At 42.2% G+C, this 25302-nt stretch overlaps 1 protein-coding gene across 8 annotated transcripts in view; it reads right to left on the bottom strand.

Annotated features, from left to right (window-relative positions):
- Nucleotides 1-25302, bottom strand: part of SORCS1 (sortilin related VPS10 domain containing receptor 1) — a 413218-nt gene that overhangs the window by 123427 nt on the left and 264489 nt on the right. For all 8 annotated transcript variants that reach the window (XM_083504744.1, XM_083504743.1, XM_083504746.1 and 5 more), the window contains exons 7-10: nucleotides 20432-20550; nucleotides 18131-18220; nucleotides 9355-9534; nucleotides 2652-2798 (exon numbers count right to left, since the gene is read on the bottom strand). In XM_083504744.1, the coding sequence (XP_083360870.1) occupies nucleotides 2652-2798; nucleotides 9355-9534; nucleotides 18131-18220; nucleotides 20432-20550 (536 nt within the window). The remainder of the gene's footprint in view (nucleotides 1-2651; nucleotides 2799-9354; nucleotides 9535-18130; nucleotides 18221-20431; nucleotides 20551-25302) is intronic.

Here is a 25302-nt window from a genome sequence, read left to right as displayed (position 1 = left end):
CACCAGGAGGGCACTGGTGCTACTGTCCCCTGCATCTGAAGCCTACCATCTGCCTAATAGCAGGTCTCCTCTTAGTTCTTGTTTGTTTGTTTTTAAATATACTTATGACATTAGATCCAGAGAGCAAACAGAGGGATACCTTCCTGCTTCCAGTGAAGCTATTATTATTATTATTATTATTATTATTATTTTACAGAGAGGGAACAGCTATCTTTCTCCCAACACACAGCAAAGCTCTATCATAACTAAAAAAAATATCTGTAGCATCTCTCCAATGCGGTTGCTGGCAGCAGGTGGCAGGAAGAGAAGAACAGTGAATACAAATAATAAAAACAAGGGCATATCCTCTTCATTCCTAATGCCCGGGGTTGTAATGTTCTCCAGAGGCTAGCATAATCCCTCAAAGATCAAAACAATCTCAGTGGCTACACATGCAAAAGGCCTACCAAGGTTACTTCCCAACCTGTTATTTACTCAGTTAATAAATAACCGCAAAAGCCACGGGGAAGCAGATTACCACTAAATGCCAACAAGCTTTGTACCAGATGATTCATTCCCCTGCCTGCCCAATGCAAGGTGAGACTCCTGGGAGCAAAAGTGTTCTTCATGTTCTTCAGCATTTATGCCTCTTCAGAGAGGCTTTCAGTATGGTGAAGTCAATATGGCGTGTGCTGCCAAGAGGTGAGTAGGATACCAAGCACTGGGAGGTAGGGTGTGATCTCTTGTTGATGTCACAAAAGGCAACACAAAAGAGATGGGGGTGAAGCAAGCAAGCAAGCAGAGCAGAGCGGAATCAAATGAATGAGCCTGTCACTACACAAGAACAATATACCAAACACCATAACAGTAACTGACAGCCTTGTAAGGGTCACACATTGTAGCAATCCAACTGGGGATGTTACAAAGCAGCAAACTCGGTGGGCTGAAGAGCATCTGCAAAAGGCATGAAGACTTATGTGCCTTGATAATGTTATCTATTCTGAAGGGCAAGCTGGGAAACACATCTTTAAAAACCAAACTCATACACACCACCACTTCCCTGGCATGTTTAAACCATGAGCAATTTGAAGTAATTTACTCAGCACTGCAACGCAGTTGAGGTAACTGCCTCCTCAGTCTCTCTCCTTTTAATACTTTCATATTGGGCGGTTTAAGACTGCTGCTGTATTTTACAGGGTAAAAGTTTAACGCAACTCTCCCCTACTTTGCTTTGATGGGCACAGCACAAGCTGAACTTTTGCTGGCGTGTTTTGCTCCCCTTCCTCCCCTCTGAGGCCTATGGGAATTCTCTGCCTTATTTTCGCGGTCTTCTCTGAATCTCTTACACCTGCCATTTGACAGACTTCCACGCAATATGATGACCCTTTATGTATATGTTGGAGGAAAAGTTCTACCCTCTCCTTCTTAAGTACCCTTGAGGACCACAAGATGGCAGACAAATCCTGATCGGGTGAGGAGCAAAGAAGCGCAGACTAGCCAAGAAACTTTAGGAGAAATGAAAAGTAGATGTGGGGAGAGAAGTCTTGCAAGGCTGACACATCTCTACAGAATTCAGCTTCATTTTCCTGATCCCAATCTTTACATGTATAATCAAGAGTAAGCTAGGCATTCTGCCCTTTATGCAATAACTTCAAATATCTGCCTAGAGTACATATGCAATGCTATGGCACTTGCTCTGGTCCCAGATTGTTGTGAGCTGTTTAAAGTGCAAGAGCCCAGGTGGGTTTCCTTGTCCTTCTTGGGGTTAGGGGTAAATATTTGAACTCATCACCATACAGAATTGCTCTGATAGTGCATCTTCACTATTGGATTGACAGCAGGGCACTGGGACAGTCCAAGAGGTGTTAATTAGGTTGGTCTGCTGAAATGAGTTAGTGAGGTGCATGTGACTGGAGAAAAGGGAAATATACAGCCTTTCATGAACAGCCATTCACCGTTAAGAACAGTGGTCCGTTCTTAACCTGAAACTGTTTTTAACCTGAGGTACCACTTTAGCTAATGGGGCCTTCCGCTGCTACCGCACTGCCAAAGCACAATTCCTGTTCTCATCCTGAAGCAAAGTTCTTAACCCGAGGTACTACATATATCTGGGTTAACGGAGTCTGTAACTTGAAGCCTCTGTAGCCTGAAGTGTCTGTAACCCGAGGTACCACTGTATTTGTTTCCATTTTAAGCAAAGGTCCTACATATCCTTTTTAGAGAGAATAAGATTATGAGACAAGAAGTCACACATTTTACCACAAGTTATTGTGTAGATTTCCATATCATCATCTGGTACTATTATTCGCACCAGGGTCACCCTAAGATATCTAAGCATACAAATATCCAATTTGTCTCCCATTTGCACCTGCAAAGAACTCCCTCTTGCCATCTCGTGTTCTGACTTGGCACAAAGTCCATCCTATATTGCCAAAACTGAATGCATCAGGGAAAAGGTTCAGTAATGCACATGCTCCCCCCTTAAATACAATAACAGTTTGATTCTCATTCCAGAGATGCTAGAAACCTCCATAATGGAGTTTTCACATAGTATGTACTACTGGGGAAGAGGCAACCCTGGAGGAAGATGCATTTATTTTTAATGGATCATGTCATTCTGTTGTCACAAAAAGCCAGCCCCTGCCCCATTGTCCCCACAAACCTTCACTTACCAGGTGGCAATGAACCGAGTTTCCTCTCAGATCTGTGTCTGGGGCCTGTAGCAAGTGCCAGTCTCTTCCTTTATTGTAGGTGATGAAAGTTTTCACTTGGTTGTCAATCTTCTTGTTAGCCAAGAACATTCCCTTTATCCCTGCTACCTAGGAAAAATTGGCATGGCTGAAAAACAGATAAATTTGACACAGATTGTGCATGCATTGTTACCTGTCAAATCCAGCTTTGGGGTATTGTGTATAGCCTGAGTATACAGCAGACTCTTGGGTGAAAATGCATCAAAGGCCGCCTTATAAACCACAGGCTAGAAAAGGAATAACATAAGACACCACTGTGGATTCAGAGTTCAGACACTGTAAGGGAGGGTTTTGGCAATGAAAAGTCATGAAACAAAGATGGAAACATAATGGTCTGGATATGATGGTAAGTTAACTTAATGAATCCCAAGTAATAAAAGTTCCCCATTTCCTTCTGACTCTTGCACCCCCTTGTGCCTTGTGGAGGGCAACTTCCTTTCCGGATGGGGTACAAGGGGTTGCCAGCAAAGGTGGAAACAGTCCAAAGTTTTAATACTTTGAGTCCGAAGGTAAGTGATGTTAAGGAAGTTCATGAAAGTTCCCCATCCAGTAGCCTTGTACCTCATCTCACATCCTTCAGGAGGCTCCCTTAGCTTGTTTAGAGCACACATGTGGCTGTAGGAGGAAGGAGCTGGGCAATTTGTCTCCTATGAATTTCCTTAATTTAGCTAAGTCCCTGGAAATTTTTGGTTGTACCATATAAGACACAGTAGTTGGTTGGTGTGTGTGTGATTAGCTCCCTCTTACAGTTGCTACTGGAGAAGAAGCCAAAGCAAATATGGAGGTTCCTGGAGGTTCCTGCCTTGCTGGATCAGACTACCGCCATATTGTTTTGTGAGATAGCTATTCAGATGCTTCTAGGAAGCCCAGAAAAGGGCACAGATAGCCTTTCCTTCCCTAGCAATGGAAGAATATTGCCTCAGAACTATTCACCACCAAGCCTTTGATAGACTTATCTTCCATAGTCTGATCCTCCTTTAAAAGGCTACCCACAGCATCCAAGGGCTTGCTGTAGTTGCCTCCTGCATTGCAGATTCTGCACTGTGGAGGAGGTTGAGTTAGATGACCTGCAAGTTCCCTTGCAGCTCCATTATTCAACAATTCGGTGAAGCCATTGGCCAGAAACACATGTTGTTCCTGCTCTCTCTCTCTCTTTTTCCCTGCGGAAGCAGTCACGTCGTCAAGCAGCTCCCTTAGGTCTAAACTTCAAATTAATGAAATGGAAAGAAAAGCAAGTTCAAGGCCTTCGGAAGAGACACAAAGATGGTTTACAAATTTGAAAAGGGCAATTTGTTCAGCTCTAAATAAAACTGAATGGGATGCAAGAAGCAACATGAGAAACAGCTTTGCTTTGTCAAACAGGTCTGGCTTTCCCTATGTGCTGGAAATCAATAGCACAATATCTACAGCAGCATGACAGACAACCTGTCACTGTGCCAATTGCTAGGTTTGCAGGAGGATGAGAGGGGAGGGCTAAAACTTTGGTCTTTCAGCAGAGTGTTTCTGGTTCCTGCAACACGAACTGCTCCCTTGGCAGGGGAGTACAAGAACTGATACATAATGTCACCCAAGGGACCTTTTTCTTCTCTGCTGTTATTATTTAATTGGCACCCAGCTGCAAAGTATTGTAGCAGCAGGAAAAGTTACTTGCATTTTAACTTCGGTTCTTAATGACGATCTGAAGAAGAAACACAAATAGAAGCTGAATGGGGGCAGTTCCTTTCTTAGCACATGAGGCAGGCAGCGTAGAGGCAGGAGGTGGGACACACACGCCCCCGATGTTATAATTTATACTTAGAGTATGCCTATGAACATGCAATCTGTGTGCATGTCCTGAACAATGGCAGGTATGGTAGCAGGAGTTTGGGGACATTTTTTTTTAAGCAGTAGGAATGCAAGATGCGGTTGAAACTATCACATACACATTATGGTGGTGTGGAGCCTCGTTTATTGCAGCCCAAAGGAACTTGTAACACATGAGTGTCAGGAAATGCCAAAAGAGATGGGCACAGTTCAATGGCAGGGCATGTCCTGTGCATCCAGAAGGTTCTGGGTTCAGTTCCCAGCATCTCCAGGTAGAACTAAGTGAGACCATCTCCCTTGAAATCCCGGAGCGCCACTGCCAATCTGTATAGACATTACTGAGCCAGATGGACCAATGGTCTGACTTGGTATAAGGGAGCTCCCTGTGTTCTTATGTACTTCTGAACTTTGCTGTAACTTGGTCTTTGCGGAATGACTTATAAGGAGGGGTTACATTAACCAGACTTGCTTTCTTCAACCTTCCTCCAAGTTGCTTTCACCAGGATGAAAGGAAGCTAAAACGCAGTTACTGAGTCTCCCACAAGCCCCAGTGAAGTCAAGATTCGTTTTCAAACTGTATGCTGAAATCTTGGGGAAATTTCTAATGCGTGCATGTCTTGCAGGGTGTGAGTTTGAAAGGGAAAGTACTCCAAAGGAGGCAAAAAGTACTGTGCTCCAACCCCTGCCCAAACTCTGTTTGTAACTTTCTTTCCTGTTATTTTGATACAATTGTGCTTTGCTCTCATGCGTCTCTCTGTGGGAGACGCTAGTCATGAAAGACTAAACAGCATTTTATATATCAGGTAGAAAAATGTTCTGAATTTCTGTGACTCCGTCTTTTATGATGCTAGTCATAAATCTTTTCTCGGAGTGAGAAGGCACAAGCCACCTTGGAAAGTGCTTTCCCGCAATGTTAGTGCACAGATGCAATGCAATCTTATCTTGTTCACTTGGAAGAAGGTACAGTAAAGGCCTTCCCACGTGCACCATTTAGAGTGGTACAGTTGCTGTTTTTGACCTGATGTTTTAATGGATTTGCAGCTGGATTTGCAGCTGATTGTCTGCATCTTTGGTCACATGTTGCTATTATTAGAGAGTAAGTGCAGAGCATTCCTTTGCACACTAATGATAGGTTGAACCCAAAAGCAGAAAAATTCTGTGGCTTTAGTCACACCCTGTATACACCCTCCATGTCCCACAAGCCAGTAAATTGTTGAAGTTATAAGCATGTGCCTGGATTAGCCCTTTTGTAGTTTTTATTTATTTAATGCCAAGGATTCCAGAATTCTAGGGGACGCGGGTGGCGCTGTGGTCTAAACCACTGAGCCTAGGGCTTGCCGATCGGAAGGTCGGTGGTTCAAATCCCCGTGACAGGGTGAGCTCCCATTGCTCGGTCCCTGCTCCTGCCAACCTAGCAGTTCGAAAGCACATCAAAGTGCAAGTAGATAAATAGGTACCACTCCGGCGGGAAGGTAAACGGCATTTCTGTGTGCTGCTCTGGTTTGCCAGAAGTGGCTTAGTCATGCTGGCCACATGACCCGGAAAAACACTCTGCAGACAAACACCGGCTCCGTCGGCCAGTAAAGCGAAATGAGCACCCAACCCCAGAGTCATTCGTAACTGGACTTAACTGTCAGGGGTCCTTTAACTTTACCTTTTTTATTCCTGAATTCTAATCTTGTAGGAGTATAGGAGATTAGAAAAGGAACTATGGCAAACTATGGTAGTCATGATGAGGTTTTGTTGGCAGCTAGGAATTGCCATCACAGGCAGTGCTCTGTCTGTTATTATCTCTTCATTGAATTCAGCTCACATGCCTGACAGCTCACACAGGTCAGAGGGAAGTGGCACAAAACAGCCATCTCCCAAACCACACCCACCAACCCCTTCGCATAGAAACCAGGATGGTTCCTGCACAAACTTCTGTTCTGGATCTTTCACAGAAGTTTCATTACTTTGTGGGGTTTGGAGCATGTTATTCTGGTATACCAGCTGAAGAAGAAGAAGAAGAAGAAGAAGAAGAAGAAGAAGAAGAAGAAGAAGAAGAAGAAGAAGAAGAAGAAGGAGGAGGAGGAGGAGGAGGAGGAGGAGGAGAAGAAGGAGGAGGAGAAGAAGAAGAGGAGGAGGAGGAGGAGGAGGAGGAGTTTGGATTTGATATCCCACTTTATCACTACCCGAAGGAGTCTCAAATCGGCTAAGAGGCTGAGAGACTTCAAAGAAGAATGACTAGCCCAAGGTCACCCAGCAGCTGCATGTGGAAGAGTCGAGACGCAAACCCGGTTCACCAGATTACGAGTCTTAACCACTACACCACACTGGCTCTGAATAATGGCAACATTGTGTGGCAGCACTCCAAAAAATCCAAACCCAGGAAACTGCACCACCATAAATGGTAGAAAGGTCCTAAATGTATTTAAGGCTGACTTTGATGCTTTCTGTTTTCCATTGCATTTGTATTGTGTCTTTCAGACTGTAAACCTGTGGTCAGGAATTGTCTTTAAAAAAATAACAATAAAAAAAATCCATTTCCACAGTAAATGTATCATAATTAGAGGTTGGGGAAGGCTGGCTGAGGACAATATGCTTTTTGACGAATACCCATGAGCATTTTTAGAACTGTCACCACCTTTCCCCAGCCATGCAGCCTCTGATTTCCCCCCTCTATTTTCTACATCTTTCTAATCCATCCATGGATCCCCCCCTCCCCTCCCTGCTATCTCTTCTTTATCTTCATTTACCTCTAAGCACTCATCATTCATTGCAATCCTGTTGGGAGACTTGCACTGGATGGCTTTCAGCTCACCCCCAGTCAGAGCAATCAGATTGAAGGGAACGCTTTGTGCCAGCCTTGGTGTCAGCCAATATTCTTTCTATCTAGGCAATCAGCAGATACGACATGACCAGTCTGATCATATCAATTTCAATCCAGACTGCTATGAACTGTCAGCCTAATAATACAGAAGCTTTTCATTCGATCCCTCCTCCTTCCCCCTCTTGGGATGTAGGACACTTTTACATAATGCAGTGAAACCACTCCTCAACCTGATGGTAATGGGAAGCAACAGCCTTTTCAACAGCCTGCCAAAGCTTGGGGTGGGGGAATTAATGGGGGGGGGGGTTGGGGGGGGGAGAAAGAAAGAAATCATCCTCAGTGTGATCAGGAAATGACATGACTATTCCTTCCCAGTTTTGTCTGCTTTTAAACATTGCCCATTCAGGCTTCCTGGATGGTTGTGTCAAGGTGCTTACCTGTAAAAGATGTTCTAAGTCACGTGCAAAAGTCAAAGTCAATCCACCTAGGGAATTTCACATTGAGGTAGACAGCACAGGGATTCTGCTTTTCGGTCTGTACCACATTTTTCTATAGAGCAGGGGTAGTCAGATGGAAACCTTGCACAATTTTGTCCAGCGCCTGGTGGTTTTACTCAAAGCTTGGCAAAACGTTTGCCCCCAGTCTCACTCCTAAATCAAACGTGTTTCAAAATGGTAACAGTTGGAGATAGTGTACCCTTTGACTTTGGAGTCTTGATGCAGTGCCTGAGTGCAAGTTCTCAGTAACTGAACATTCCTGACTATGAGGTGGAACTTACTCTGTTATACAGACTGGCTGCCCACATAAAGGATAGTTGATATGGAAGAATGCAGAAGTCCAAGGCTATTGTCTAGAAAGGAGAGTGGTCCTCAAAAGTGAGAGGCTCAGTTCGACTGGAATTTTGTACATGCCCTGGGACTATGAGGTTATTTTGGATTTGCTCAAAGCAATGCGTTTAGCACTACTGCAGGTAATCAGACGGAGACACAGCAGTTCAAGTTAAGTATACTTCTCTCAGGGGAAGTTCCTATCATTCCCACCAAATATTCTCTCCATAGTCACTGCTATGCAGGGGATTTTTCTTGCAATACCCAATATGCACAATTATGATTATGAAAGTGCAAGCCTAAACAGTCCCCATAATTTCTATCCTATATAATGCAAGCAGGCACCCTTATTTAGCTTTCATTAACTCAGGTCAGTAATGGATGCAGCCTCTTGCAAGCATCTTCCCATGGGTAATTGGTCCATATTGATGTTTCTTGGTAAATATTTTCACATTTCCTCATAAGGGGCGTGTCCGTCACCTGACTGCAAGTTCTGATTGTCCAGAGACCCCTTGTAACTTCCTGTCTTCTTTCTAGTGGGAAAATTACATTGTGAAATCTACTGGCAGATCGCTCTTTGGGCAATATCCAGCTAAACTATTTTTCTAGATACCACCCAATGTCATTTATTGATCTTGTTCTATCCAGCCCTGTCCTTAACGAAATCACCCTTTGTATTGGAGCTAATGCCTGTCTAATTTCTATAGCTGTGTACTTCTCAGTCCGCATTTTGTTCAGTATTCTGCTCAAGGGACAGCTCCACTTTGTTAAGCTTTCTGCAATCCTCCACAAGGGTGTTCCATGCTGCTCTTTTCCAAGGCTGCTCCAACTCCAAAGATGCCTGCAGGAGTCAGAATTCTTCTTCAGCCCAGACAGTAACTTGTCTCCTTTCCTTTTTAGAATCTATGCCAGAGAGATCCCTGAACCTAGCTGTGACCGTGCACCCTCAAGTCTTGGTGAAACTCAGGATACTGCTTCTCTTTAGCACCTCTTCACTGGGAAACGTAGTTACGAGTGGAGATGAATGTGGCCCTTGTGCGATATGATTTACCCAACTCTTGTCAGAAAGAGAACACATTCTGCACCCACAGAAAGGTCCAGCTACACTGGGCATCCCAGCCTTAGTGGGGGATTTTTGTGTGTGCATAAACTAGAGGTGACAATGTGCCCTATCGTCACATACCTCATAGAGGTCTATCATCACATTGCCCTCCAGGTCTCGACTGCTCTTGACATTTTCCAAAGCCAGGGTGAAGTAGACCCCTCGGGTATCAGAGATGTAGAGATTATACGTATCGTTCTGGTTCCATTCCTGGACTGCAGCAAACACCTGATTCTCATCAGTGCTGATGACGTGCATGTCCTGGGGGAGAAAGCACAGAGAGAAGCAACATTGTCGGGCATCTCACTTGTCTCTGCTCCAAGGGCAAGGCAGAGTAAGCCTTGTGGAGGAAGGCAGAGATTCATTATGAAGTCTAATCAGAAACCAAAGTCAATCTACTTGCATGTGCACATGCATATTTTACACTTTCTCTCTTCTTCAGATATATGCACAGTAATAATGAATTGAGGACACATTAAGTGAACATTTACACTGGTGATGGTATTGTACAGTAGCAATGGAGGATGAGTGTATTAAAAGAAATGTAGAATATTAATTCCTTTCTGTCCTTCAACAGTGTGAGAAAATTCTTCAATTAGGAACCACTGTTCATTATGGTAAAGGAAATGCCATAGGCTAGGGATTCTCAAACTTTCTATGTCCAGGGTCCTTTTGCGAGCTGGTTCACTCACAAAATGGTGGTGCAAGAGCAGAGTCAGCAACAACATGGAGGTGGCAACTGCCATAACCAGCAGTAGGTTACTAACATTATTTTCTCTTGATGGGACCTAATTGGTCTTTGGGAAATTGCTAAAATCTTTTCCACAGTGATTTCCCAGTGGAGACAAGTTATATACTTCAGCTTTCCTCAAGTTAATAGGATGCATTGTTTCTGGAGATAGTCTAACTCACCCTCCCCAATTTAGGCAGAATTTGCTGATTCAGAGGATCTAGAGGGTAGAAGTCGTCAAAAATTAGACACCCTATGCCTGCATGCCTCTCACAATATTATTACTAATATTATTTCCCTCCCCCCCCCCACTTCTCATTTTACTTTCATATGTAATTTCAAACCTAGCCCTACCTCTAAACAACCAATTTCCTCCATCCCTCCTCTTGGTGCCTTTTACATTCATTTCTTCCTAAAATGGCTTCCCTCTTTTACAACCTTCTTCTCTGTTCTGAGATTATTAATAGAACTTTAAAAATATTGACTTTGTATCTCCCATATACACCCCCATTGTATTTCCTGCAATGTCCCCACCAGTTGTTCTGCCTCAGTGGAGGGAAGAGAAGCTTCATGCCTCAGCAGGAGACTGAGCAGGAATAAAGGATGAGCAGGGTGTAGGTATACACAAATGTGGCATGGAGGAGCCAGAAGACTCTACAGCAGTCCCAAAGGCTTCTGATTTTCCTCTCCCTTGGTCTATGCAACCCTTTTGTTTCCCTCCTTGCCATTCTCTCTCTTTCCTCACACTCAGCCAGCCACATTGCTCATATCCGCTCTTTCCTTTCCTTTCCTCTCACCCAACTTTGCATGCTATAGCTTCACTTGCTAACTAACTGCTGCTCCTAGTCATGCCTATGTAGTGTGCATGTGTGGGGAGCTGCTGCCTCTAGATTCAGTTAAACCTAAAGGCTACTGTACTACTAGGGGACAGGCTGCAACACTGAGGCCTGGCTGGAGGTTCCTGGGCCACAGTTTGAGCAATGCTACATAGGCAGTCAAGTAATCATGTGCTTATCCCTGCAATACCATACTCAAACCTAGATATGTAGGGAAAGGGGATCTGTGCGTCATTCCAGGTGAATTAAAACAGTAGGGATGATGATGATTTCAACAATGAGGTTGCATTCTAGCATCCACTTGCAGACTGGACACACTGGTGCTTCCTTATGAGTAAGCATGTACAGGACTGGGTTGCACATGACCAAGTAATTGTGAAATCTGTAAATCCAGCAGTGTCAAACAGCATATTAAATGTACTTGAGAATTCTTTAAATGTCTGACTTTCTAAGCTCCTTTTTTTTAAAAAAAAATGTTTTTGCTGTTAAAATAAAATGTGCAGATCAAATTAACTGTTGTGCTGCTTCAGTCCCCTATTGGTTATGCGGATACTTGCAAAGCAATGTCTTTAATTTCTTGTACATTTGTACCTCATAAAGATTTTTGCAGGAAAGCCCCCCAAACTAATGCTACGTTAGCATTTTGCTGTTCCAAGACATATACGTCTGTCCTCAGTGTCTAATTAATACGTATCTGCATTTTTAACACAGATGACCTTAACCTATTTTTCTAGCAGCTCAAATGTTAACAAATAAACAATGACTAAAAATCCAGAAATGAAAATCTTTCCATGGAACAATTAAAGGAAAAAGAGAAAATAAGACTTGCATCATTGAACTAGTTGCCACAAAGCTCTTTATCTACATTTACTGGCATCCAAACTTCTATTGGATACTGCAATTGGTTAAACCCAGTCAGCCCTCCCAACTATAGGATTAACGGTGCAGAGCTTTGTGGCCAGGGGGCACAGCTATTAAGCAGGTGCCTCTTGTTAGAAATCTCCTTCTAGACTTTTGCCTCCATTATTCAGATTTGATTGGCAGCCTGCCATTCAAATTCCAGCTTGGATTGATCAGATGCCATTGCCTGGTTTAGGAATAGCCAACCTGACATTTTTAAAATAGTCATCTGCTAACACAGGGTTTGGAGACTGGAATGACAAATGCATGAGGAGAGAGCCTCGTAGGCATGCCAGTTCAGTATTCATAACTTGCAGATAACCAGGTGGCTTCTTCCACTCTGTATTCAGACAGGAGATATTTTGTATTCTTGGTTGCTTTGAGTAAACATTGTGGTTCCCCACCCTGCCATTCCTCCCTCCCTTCTTTATTCAGTCTATATATTGCCAGACTGAGGAATTGTCAGCAAACTTGTCGTGTGCAACAAATACCACTCAGATGCACCACATAATGCGTCCCTTCTTCTTTGTGTCAGACACAGTAATTCGCCTGTTATTTCTACTGGGTAAATCATACCATGAAACAATCTTCCTGCTGACAAAGAGAAGCTAAATACAGGGGGATGGAGAGGGAAGTTGTACCACCACCATCCTTTTCCATGGAAAATAAAGACATCTCTTGCCTTTGGAAAGAACAGGAGGGAATGCTGTCTTCCAATTAGTGAATGCCCCCTGACACTGGCCGTGACACCTTTCCCATACATCTGCCTACAAAAGCATCAAAACACCAGCCTTCAGAATTCCCCAGTCTGTATCACTGCAGGATAGTCAGCATTAAGATGCAGCCCATCTGTCTGGCCTTTATACCTTATGTCTTTACAGGGAAAAAACGGCATTATGCACATGACTTTGTTTGGATGAATGTGAAAGGCTAAAGGTCAATGCTTTCAGAATTGCCAAGATGCTGCAAGTGCCCTTTTCTCAGCTGACCAGGGGATCTTGGCCTTTTGGCAGATTTAATGGCATAAATGCAATATCTGATTTGTTATCTTGATTGAAGATGCTGTTAGCTAATTTATAGTGTGCATTGCTGGGTTTCCCTCCCCGCTCTATAGGGTGTTAGGTCCTGTTGACCTGCTAGCTCAATGATTAAAAATGAATGAGGAGCACAGAGTCTTTCCACCATCACAGAACCTGGGACCATAAAAATGATCTGGAGGGATAGCAAAGTTCAGAAAGATGAGAGGGGGCATAGGCTGGAGAGTCAAAATGCAGAACTACCCAACAAGGATAAACATGCTTGAATGACAGTAGAGAAAGGCAGGTATTAGGAGTGAAATTGTATATTGTGGTAGATTCATTTAGAATGTACTCAGTCTCAATTCATCACATTGCTACCTAGGTAGAGCAATTATATCTGGTTGGTGGCTCTGTAAACAATGCACAGAATCATGCATCACTTCTATCCTTTAAAAAAAAACCTATTAATGAAATCCAATTTTTCTTATCAGTTGTAGATGAACGGCTACATTTTCTGTTTTAAACTGCAGTTTTGAGGTGTTCATGAATTCACAGTATGAAAGGTAATGATGGACAAATTACTTGTCTACAATTATCCCCCCCCCCTAAAATTTGTAGCTTTGGGGGAATGTTGACCACACTGTTGACCACTGTCTGATTGCATTCCACAGCCCTCTGAAACATGCAGGAGTTTCACAGCAGCTGGACAGATGTGGAAGGCTTCTCTGAGATTAGAAAAGCTGGGCATCACTTTTCCTAAGAAATAGCTTGTGAGGGTGCAAACATTTCACACACTGCACTAATAAGTGTGCTTAATCAACATGCATAAGATATATATCTCTCTACATAGAAGAAGAAGAGAATAATAGATTCCATAGGTTAATCTATCTTCCTTTCACCAGGCTGGAGTGCTGAATGTTATATAAGCACAGGAAAAAGAGGCAGGCTCATTGCCCTATAACCAGCCATAAAGAACAGCAACAGCAACAATCTACTAAGTGCCTTAAAGAACCCCAAAGCACTTCACAATGGCTGTGTTAAAAAGAACAAAAAGACTAATCTAAGAAGTACAGTACTATAAGAAATGGGAAGAGAAACAAAAGCAGAGGAAAGGAGAAAGAGAGGAGAAACAGAGAGCAAAGGCTTATCTTATCTAAAGGATGAGTCTCACAACCTTTTTAAGGATCTGTCCAATACTCCTAGAATCTGTTTCCTGTCTGGGGCAGTGGACTAAGCTGAGACTTAGCACTCAGGACACAAGAAAGTAGCAGGGTAAAACTGGCCACACTGAAGATCAGACGTTGCTGGCCTGGTGGGGCAGAGCCACAACAATAGCCTCCAGAGAGCAGTGTTGCTGCTGCTCATTGGATGGAGGAGGGAAGAGGTGGCAGTGAGGTCTGGACTGTGCAAAGGCACTGGTGAGAGTGCCGGATTGGGCTTCACTGTGTGTCTGCACAGCAGGTCCTCATCACAGACTCATCACTCCTGGTAAATGGCAGGATGCTGCAGCTCTGTCCCATCAGGAAAACTGCTGCTGGTTAACACAGATCGTAAGAGAGGCACCTATTCATTATGGTAAGAATATTCAGATGCTATCCTCTCAGCCCCAGACTTTTTCTAATGAAAAAGTCAACAACACATATCCATAAAATTGGGCCAGCCCAGACCCTGGCAAAGGAACGTTCCATGCCTAAGGCATTGTAATCACTGGCAAACACTTTTGCGCCGATTAACGTCCATCAAAGTTTATGGGAAGTGTTTCATCCCAGACATTAAAATTAGAGCTTGGAGTTGACCTAAATACCTTATATCTTCCATCAATCTATTTTCCATCCACTCATTTTGTATCTCTAAAATTCAATATAAATATGCATACTTGGCGACAGAAGCATAATTATAAAGCAGCTTTAACAAAATGCTGCAGGTAGAGAATGTTTTGCAAATAACATAGTTGACTGCTGTAATGATGGACCACTAAAGTTGGTCCACATACAGACCTGCTGGATTAATTTTGTTCTATCTTCTAACGTTTGGTTGAATTATGCCTGGGCTATTTGTATTATTTGCCACAACAGTGGTCTGATAGTATATTAATTTGTCTGATCTATGTCCCTAGAGAAATTCTAGATACGTGCTTTGTCCGATAGGCACAGTGTTTGTGGAGGTGATAGAAACACTCACAAAGCAATATGCTGGAAACCAAATATACCAGTCATTATGCTGATCACAACTGATTCAAAATCACTAGCACAAAAAGAGTAACAACAGTGCAAAGCCATCTACAGTTGCGCCAAACTGATAAACTGTTCCTCTTCTATGAAATTTGCAGGTCTCTTCTATGTTTAATATGAATCATTCTCACTATCGCTGCATCAGAGGCACATGATTTTACCATTTATTTTCACCCAAAGCAGCAGAAACATCAAGGTGGGGGAATCTAGTGATCGAGCCACTTTGTCTGGGTACCAAAATTCCACAAGCTACTGTGGTCTCTAAGAAAAGCTTTACACGCCATTGATTTTATTTGGGCAGAGTAATTGAGCTGAAAGAGATTAAAGTCTCTCTAGTCATAAAGGACCTTGCTTGTTTCATTTCCTTTTGACTGTGCTGCGCTTTGTTCATTTTTAATAAAGGCAGCCACCTGCTTTGATAACAGCATCCTCAACATGCCTTTACCACTGTAGCTCTGTGCATACAGATTTAGATGTTCACCCTTTGAAGATATTGTGAGATTGTAATGAAGCACCTTGTTGCCTTAAATATCACCCTGTCGGTGGATTCAACAACATCTGTGTCTTGTGCTGGGGGACAGGAAGGCCTCTTGGGGCTTGTTAAGCCAACTGACATCCGAAATCAGTGGAAGCTGCTTGGGAACTATTTAATATGAGCAATTTCTACAAGTAATGGGAGAAGCTAATATATATGCTCTGTCCAATAACAGGATCTATCCTAAAAATATGAATCCAGCTAGAAAGCCAAGGGGAATCCTTAAGAAGGAACAGACTCACAACATATACAGGAAAGGTGTTCATTGCTACTTCCAACTTTTCTGCCTGTTCTCCACAAATATAACTGGCTGTATAGCTAGCTGGGATGGGTGAATCTGCCAATTTTGGTTTCTCTCAGTCCCCACCCCAACCCCAGCACTTTTCTTAAGTTCAGTTCTCCACATTTCCACACCAATTTACATTATTATTATTATTATTATTATTATTATTATTATTATTATTATTATTTTAAAGTCCTCATGGTAATTCATCAGCATTTTTACATATTGTGTTTAATAGGCAATTTCTCCACAAAAAGAATTGTACATCTTTTAAAGTCATGCAAAATAGTAAGTAAAGACAGTAATTAGCAATCATCCGTGGTCCCCATCGCTAGTGAAACTATGTGCAAGTCTATGCAACTGCTTTAGAACAAAATACTCCTCTTATACTTGCATTGGCAACATCCCCTTCCATACGCTCCTGTCAAGGAACTGCCATCGGCTCAGGGGGGAGAGGGGAAAAGCTGGATGGATTACAGAGAGCCCCCAAAGATCGTGGGAAGCAGCTCCTCCTCAGCGGAGGAGAGTAACCCTGCCGCCAGTGGAGAGGAGCTTCAGGGCTTGGAGGAGGCAAGGCGGTGCCAGGACACCTTGCCTGGGCAAAGCGGGAAGGAGAGAGGTCCTCCGTTACCCACGCCCTCCTTGCGCAGTAAGCTTTCGCACCGAGAGGGAAGGCGCAGACTGGGCGTCAAGAAACTACTTTGCTAGGGAAGGTTTAAGGACCGCCCACTCACGGATTCTGCCAGTGAATGAGCCAGCCATGGGAGAGTGGCGCTCTGGACAGATAAAGTTTATTTTGGCATCAAAAGCAAGGCTTCACAGCCGAGCAGGGAGGCATTTGCCTGCTTGCTCTCGAGCAACCCCTTGGAACCCTAATAGCTCCCTTTATCAACGTTTAGATTTTGCAATGCCTGCATAACTGACCTGCTTTTTTGCTTATATGTTAGATATCAGGGCCCACTGGGGTCAGAAACAGATGGTATGGACCAATTAGGCCAACAGGCAGAATCTGGAACAGGCAGATATGGGACCTAGAGACAGATAACATAGTTTTAAGATGGACTGGTGGTTTTCAGGTGTGGTAAGGAGGTGGGTAAGTAAAATATGCAGCAACTGGTGCTGGGAATAAAGTCTCTAGGCTGCCAAAGTCCCCAATTTGAGGCCCCTGGTGTGTTGTTTGTTGTTGTTGTTGTTGTTGTTGTTGTTGTTGTTGTTGTTGTTGTTGTTGTTATATTTCTTACCCACCCCTCATCATGAGGTTCCCTGGGGAGGGCAGTTACAACAATTTAAAAATACAGTATTAGTTAAAATAATCTAAAATAAAATAAGGAATCAATTAAAGCAAATTGCATTACATTATATTGCAAAACACCATTATTTACTTATTACATGTGTATTTTGCCTTTCCTCCATGGAGTTCAAGGTGTTATATTATGGTTCTCCTCTGTCCTCACATCAACCCTGTGCAGTACATTAGGCCAAGAGACAGTAATTGGCCAAAGGTAGCCCAGTGTGTTTGTGGCTGAATGGTTATTTGAAACCTCGTGTTCCCAAGCCTTATGGTGAAGGAAAGGTAAGAAATCAAAATTTAAAAACAACAACAAATAAATAAAAGTGAGAGTCAAGGGTGCTGACATTTCCACAGGGTGATGTCTCAGTGTCATTTCCTGAACAAAGAGACCACGAACCATTGCATACTGAAAAGCTGGCAAGGAATTTCATAGGCCATATTTCCAGCTTGTGACATATTGGAACAAATTGGTTTGTATGAAGGACAGCAGTCCTTAATAATTTCCCTGTCCCTCGAGTTTTGATTGTGTAGTGGTTTAAAATCAAGTTCTAAGTGAAATTTGCTTCCTCCTGACTGACATATTTTACATGGGCTTTCTACAAGTTTTAGCTCCAGAAGGCAGTGATATCCTTTTAGGTTCCACTGCTTCATTGTTCTTAATTAGGGAAGATGTGAAGCCAACACACAAAGGCGCTTTGTTCTTTAATCCCCATTAAGTTACACTAATAAAGCAAAATGTGGGAGCTACTAGCACAAAGAAAAAGGAAAAACATTTTAAGAGAAAACCACAGATGTCAGTAATGATTAAAATGAAACACTAATTAGTAATTTCCACCAACTCAAAAGTCAATCTGCATTTTGAATGGATGTCCTTGGCTAGCTGTAATATTGACCTTAATGGATGGGGTTGTTCCCCCCCCCCCCCCCGCTTGGATATTTTCTTCAGTAGGAATCAGGTCTGAGTGCAAATTAAACCAATTCTGAACGTGAAGTGAAAGTGCATGCATGAATATCCTGAGCATAAGAGTTTACCTTTGGCAAAGCATACTTAGGAAGCCTCATCTGCGCAAATGCATTTCTCCGATAGGACACGTAGTAATGAGGCCGGCCTCCTGATGTCAGCTGCAACATATAACATAGTTTTCTTTTATTATCAAGGTTATTATCATCACTGTTTCATTTTTCCAAAGGCAGGGAGAAAATAATAGGCAAGCTGGAAAGGGGAATGCAATTGCGGCAGTGACAGCTCAAAAATGGGACTGCAGTTACAGCAGGAGACAAAATAGGCATCATTCAGATTGTCAGCAGTGAAAACTGACAGCGTTAAGTGGCCTAACCTATTCAGATTGCTTGTACAGAAAGACAAAAGGGCACAGGAAAAGCTGCAAATATAAGTGCCTAGAAGCAGCCTTCTGAATCCTCATTTGAGCATGCAGCATTTGTAATCCTCGTGTCAGGGGTAGTTGTTCTTAGTTTCTAACAATCAGGACTTGAGAGTATAATGACACAACCTTTTATGCTTGTGTCAACTTTGGGAAAACTCCCCGCCCCCTTCAAACCCAAGACCAGATTGAAAGTTTTGGTCAGCTGTCTCAAGTGTACCTAAGTGCTCTGAATTTTGCAGAGTGCTTAACACTTATTGTTACATGTTTCAAAGCAATCTGTGTTTTCAACACCTGAATGAATGAATGAAACTTAATTTCTTCTAAACTACAAAGGAAAGCTAGCTGCAACTAAGCCATGGGTAGGTAAACTAAGGCCTGGGGGCAGGATCTGGCCCAGTCACCTTCTAAATCCGGCCCACGGACGGTCCAGGAATCAGCGTGTTTTTACATGCGTAGAATGTGTGCTTTTATTTAAAATGTATTTCTGGGTTATTTGTGGGGCACAGGAATTCATTCATTTCCCCCCTCCAAAATATAGTCCAGCCCCCCACATGGTCTGAGGGACAGTGGACCAGCGCCCTGCTGAAAAAATTTGCTGACCCCTGAATTAAGCCAATGAAACAGACTGTCCCCTCAAAATTTGTTTAGGACAAAACAAAAGTGACACTCAGTAGCTTACACTGAGTAACATGAGTAAAAATGAATGGTCATCATCATACATTAACAACAAGGGTGATGACTGCCATATTAAATAGAATCAGCAGTGGGTTGTTGTTTTTTCCAGGAGTACAAAAGGGTATTCAATACCGGCACCTCTTTTTGTTGTTAAAAAGTGTGGCACTTACTTTAACAACTTCATTGTGAGTACCGGCACCTATTTTTCTAGAAAAAGCACTGAATATCAGCTTAGTCTAAGCTTAACAGTGTGGACTTTATAAATCACACAATAGACTTAACTATGCAATGCAATGCAATGCAATGTAATGTGTACTTTTGTTTGATTATGTAACAGGCAATGGAATTTACACTTTTAACAGTATGGGTAACAATGGATGACACTTGGTAAATTTGTTGTGCAAGAAAAAAGCAAGACAATGTATATGTGATCTTTTAATAGACAGGAGGGCTGGCAAAAGTTCTTCTTTGGGTGGGCAGGTGCTATGGGGGAGTCAAATTCTAGGTCAAATTCTGCTTACCCTTATAGCTGGGAGAGACAAGTAAGACAGTATGGCAATACAGCCAAGACTCCCAGTATAATCCCAGGTCAGAAATCAGAGACCTCAGAACCTCATGAAATAGTTGGAAGCCAGATAATTTATAGCACATCTCCACTCTGCTTGCGTTTTATTTCCTTTCTCTTTGTTATGAAATGGACAGCAGCAGGAGGATAATGAAACCTGAAACTGTTCAGATATATTCTCTGGCTTTCACCTGGAACACAGCTCAGCTGAATATATCTCATCTTCATCCTTTTCGCAATAATCATAGCCCATGCATGACAATCATGCCTGATTACTCCTCTCAAGTACTCCCCTTCCATCTCTCTCCCTTACCCCTTACACTCCGAGCTCAAACTAATAGAAAAAAACTTGATTGTTCTGTTGCAATTGTGATATCAGAATCTGGCATACAAACTTAAAAACCTGGTGAGATGGAAGGATGCTCTTGGAATAAAATATGAGGTTGGCTGATTGGCAAGGTAGATTATTGCGGTACACATTGTGCACACTCCAGGCAAAACCCCTCATGACCCCCGTGTTGATAAGGTACTTGAGGTAGAGGCAGAAGGAAACAATTAGCATCCCGATGGGACCAATGCTTGGCTTCAATGCACTGAAATGGAGCATTCATGCAATCTGTTTTGTTGCAAGTGTGAGGGAAGGCAGATTAAAATTCAAGGAAGGAGGACAAATGATTTGCAATCAATCAGTGGAAAAGCTGTTCAAACCTGAACAAACACATAATCATCCTGGACAATGAGGGAGTCAGAGTCAATGTATCCTGGAAAAGGTTTACTTCTTATAGCTTCAGAGCAGTTTTGCATCCTGCAGGTGATGTACTGTGCATCTGAAATCACAAAAACAACAACAATGCCTTTAGCGGCTGAATACTCGCAACTTTACAATGAAATATGTTCCAAATATGCTTTCATCCTTGCAATAAATTGATGCCCTTAACTAAGATTCGTCAATGTAGTTCAGAAAATAGAAGTAAAGGAATGAATTGCTCCCTCTGCACTTGCCACAGTTAGCCTACTTCTAACTGGTGGTGATGGAAAGTCTGGATAGCCAGGGTGACTTTGCTAGACATGGAAGAGATACTGGAAAAAGAAAAGAGAAAAAACTGAAACAGTGTGGTCAGAACAGCCTGTGCAGGAAACTGGAATCTCTATAATTGTTCTCCCTGCAGCCCTTCCCTCCTCTAAAGATATTTCACAGTCACTGAACTCTTTCTAGTTTCCATCCAAATTATTAAGTTGTTTTGCCAAAGCAAAAAGACCAAATTCACCTTAAAATTCTATAAGCATGTTTCTGGAGGTTTTCCTTCCTTGTCAAGCCAACTCTAAGGGTTTGGTAGGGAACAGAGGTATGTGGTGGAGCAACTAGTGGCCATGATAGGCTGATTTAGGCCCAACATTTCCAGTGCTTTTCTCCATGGCAAAGAAAAGTAGGTATTCTTGTGTGGATGACTTTGAAAGTGGATGCATGTTTTTCCCGTGTACATGCAACCCCTTTATAGAATTAAGCCTACACAACAATCCATCTCACAGTTGTCCTCTACTCTTCCATACTGCAGGAAGCAACTGAGTAGGGTGACTAGCAGGCATCCTCTATTTAAAGTGCAGTTTAAAGATAAAGAATCCTAAGATGTGGTCTTAGACAGATAGCACCTGGAGTGCAGAGGTCACCTGTTCACAGTCTTCCTCACAATATACTGTGTAGCATTTCTATTTAAAGTATAGCCATTCTTTCTAAATCTGCATTCCCCATTCCTACCACTACTCATTTAGTTGGCAAAAGAAAACAGCTAGGAACTTTTATTAAATTGTTTTAAAAGGTATCTAAAAATAGTTTCAAGAAACACAGGACTCACTTAGGAAATACATGCAAGGCAGCAGACCTTCAAGCCTCTTTCAGAAAGAAAACATGTACAACTACTAGTACTTGAAAGGAAAGAATTAGCACAGTCATATCCAATGACAACAGTGAGGAACATGAATGACTGAGCAAGGGAATACAGCTACACGCATATAGTTAGAACATCACAGTGAATTCCTGAGTGCTGTATCTTGATGGCAATCTACGTTTACTTGAAGGAAAGAAAATGGTGATGGGAAAGAAAACGGAAGAGGAAATGAGTTTTGAAAACACTGTCTTTCCCCTCTGCAACAATGGGCAACTGATTATGTAAACAATAAGTCCCTCTGCTTCATTATTTTCTCCCTAGAAAACTGCATAATCACCACAGGGACAAAGTAGCATTCTAAACCACAGTGTTTAGCTCCCTTTGTGTATAAAAATTAATAGCAATAACTCATTAGCGCCTCAGGGATGGAAACAAAGTTTTAGTTTGGTTTGCATATGAATGCAAAACTATCTAATTTGAACTTCCCCAAACAGTCTGTAAACAGAAATGCAACAAACATTTGAAATTCACACTTCTCTGAAATTTGTGATGCAGTTCCCTAACCATATAATATATATAAAAGAGCATTTATAAGAGAACCGTGTGCCTCAAAACATGTGTATTAGTGAAACTAACATATAAAAATGCATCATGTTGGGCAAAATTGCTTTCCAATACATGCATATGAAGTAAAATCCACGTACAATAATGTGTATTAGGGAAAATCTGAACTCAAAGTGGCAAAACTGAATTTCAGATTGGAAAAATGAGAAACTGGGAGAAACTAAAAATGACAGATTCATCCATCTGTACTCACTCATAGCCTCAGTTCACTGAACTCTTTCCCACATTAAGAGATTGATCATGACATTTTGGGAATAAAAACACTCTGTTCCACTGTATTTCTAGCACCCCCCTTCCCCAAATAGCCATATGTTGGTTTCAAACCAAGGAGTGCTCCATATTATATTTAGCTGCTATATTACCTGAATGTGGGAAACATACACACACATACCTTGCTATGCATATATAATGTGAATATGCTGATGGGAGCCTCAAGATGCCCTGGTTCCTGGCTGTCTGAATACATAGTGACCATGAAATCAAATGGGTCTGTCTCATACTTTATGAGGCACAGAGCACACTCATGCACAGTGCATCTTAATGTATGTTCACTGAGATATTTGTGCACATAACTGCAGCCTCTGTTGCAATTGGTCTCAAATATGTTGTTTTTGTAAAAGACATAAGAATATAAGAAAGTTCTGCCAAATCAGATAAAAACACTTTAGTTCAAGGATGGCCAACCCACAGCTTGAGTGTCTTATCTGGCTTTCTCTTATCCCATGCGTAGGCAAACTAAGGACTGGGGGCCAGGTCATTTTATTTAAAATGCATCTCTGGGTTATTTGTGGGGCATAGGAATTTGTTCAAAATTTTTTTTTTTCAAAATACAGTCCAGCCCCCCACAAGATCTGAGGGACAGTGGACCAGCCCCCTGCTGAAAAAGTTTGCTGTCTTATCCCATTCCCCTCACCTTGCAAGATCCTGTCAATTATGGCCATGGTGACAAAAGTAGACATGACACTTTGGTGGCTGGAAAATTTTAAAACTCTCTGCCTGTCCAGCAGTCTCGTGGGGATGTAAATTGCCCCCCTCTGCTGTCATCAGATTGATCATTTGCTAAGCATGGAGGTTGAACAACTCAATTCTCTGTTAATCTGTGCAGATTAGATGGAGAGGGCGACTGTATTCTGTATATGACTTTGTCACAACCAGTCTTAGTCACATCTGCTGCTGGCAGGGGTGGTCAAGGTTGAAAGTGATGTTTGGGCTAAAGAAAGTTTGGCCCAAAGTTTGTCTGTTTCCAGGGGTGGCATGCAACCATTATGACTCGAAGACAGCCATGGACAGCCTTATCTTCCATGACTTTGTCTATTGTCCTTTCAGTGCTATTTAAGTCCATGACTATCACAATGAGGAAAGTGAGACAGCAAAGAAGAAAAAGAAAAAAAGGACTCAATACAAGGATTTTTAGATATTGCATTTTTACAGCTCTTTTTCAATAATTATTTCCTCTTGAGCTAGGGTAGTAGTGTTCATTGAGACACAATTCAACAACAGGTACTCTCTTGGTATGCAATCCATGAGGATTTTTTATTTACCCAGTTACACAGGAAGCACCTCATCACTTACAGTTAATTCATGTCAATTAATATATCCCATTGCTAAGCTTTGGAATTAATTTCATTCCTTTTCTGGCACAGATGTTCTGCCTCCCACTAGTAATTGGGATGTTATGCTTCTCATTTTGAGCACTCATATACCCAACAACAGCTGCTGTTTCAATTGTTACGGTAACATTGGAAATATACCAGATCTCGACTAGCAAAAAGAGATTAAGAATTGCCACACTGGCTCTGGTCTGCATGGACTGAATAGCTAGCTGTTCGTCCCTTTGTTTTTCTAACCACCTAGAAACAGGTTGTGATACATATGTGATACATATCCATTGATTTGGTGAAATTTACTTTCAAGTTATTTGTGCTGGATCGTGGTGGATGGGAAGCTTCTCTCTCCCAAATTCAGTCAAACTGTAGAGCTGGAGTAATCACCTTCCATTGGTGAATACTTAAAGAATGAACTGATTGAAGCAAATCTGGACATATTTTTAACTACAGCAATTATGACTCACACAGTCAATCTAAATATGTGCCTTTACCATTGTGGCCAGTAAAGGCTATGTGTAGGCTGGTTATAAAAGCACGTTTGATGTGCCTGGTGATCTACCTCTTTGATGAGATGCATAAGGAACAAAGATTCTTGAGCAGATGATCCTTACCTTAATATGGTATGTACGCAGTATATGATTCCCAAGTTCCTAATATCTGTAAAGGCTTCATTCCAAGGATATCATAATACACATCAAAACATGGCACATCAGATAAAGCTCTACAGAGGCCATATGTTAACTGCCCTGTCATTATGGAGCAGCATTTCTCTGTCAACCTAGTCTACTATTTAATGTGTAGATTTGCCTCTGCAGTTTAGAAGAGTGAGCACTTGGATGAGGCTGACCGGGTGCCTTGTATTGACAGCACAATCAGATGTGGTCAAGGAACTCTCTCACTGTTTTGAGAGCAATGACCTCATCTGTTTTAAGCAGCTTCCCTCAGGTTCCACCCCAAACCACATGCCCTGCTTTTGCTAGGACAAGCACGTTGGTAGTGGGGCCCAAGCATTTTTTTGGGGGGAAATCCATTCTACTATGTTCTGGGCTAAGACTTAGCTTCATTTCATAAAAGGCATTCACTATATAAATAAGTATAACTCACAGGTTCAGAGTGGGTTTGAGGAGTAGAGATATGCAGACAGCATCGGTGATAAGCCTGAGACATTTGAGTGGTATTTGCCCAAAATAACCTCTCATGCTTTACTAGTCCAAGGGACCTAGAGTTCAGATCCATCACCAAGAGTCTCATTGACTCTTTTCTTTTTGTTAGCTCAGGGACAGATTGTTTTGATAGAGCCTCCTAAAACATATTTCAAATACATGGATTGTGATGAACAAAGACGAACCATAATACCAATCCAGTGCTCAGAGCCAGGATGAATGCTAGGAATCACAGTTCTGCGCTTTCACCTTGGTAGTAAGTATGCATGCGCTGAGTTTGGGGAGGTTGACTTTAACTA

This window comes from Podarcis liolepis (genome assembly GCF_965112155.1).
Source record: "Podarcis liolepis genome assembly, chromosome: 5".
NCBI lineage: Eukaryota > Metazoa > Chordata > Lepidosauria > Squamata > Lacertidae > Podarcis > Podarcis liolepis.
Note: the sequence above shows the minus strand (reverse complement) of the source record. Positions and strands in the feature narration are given on the sequence as shown.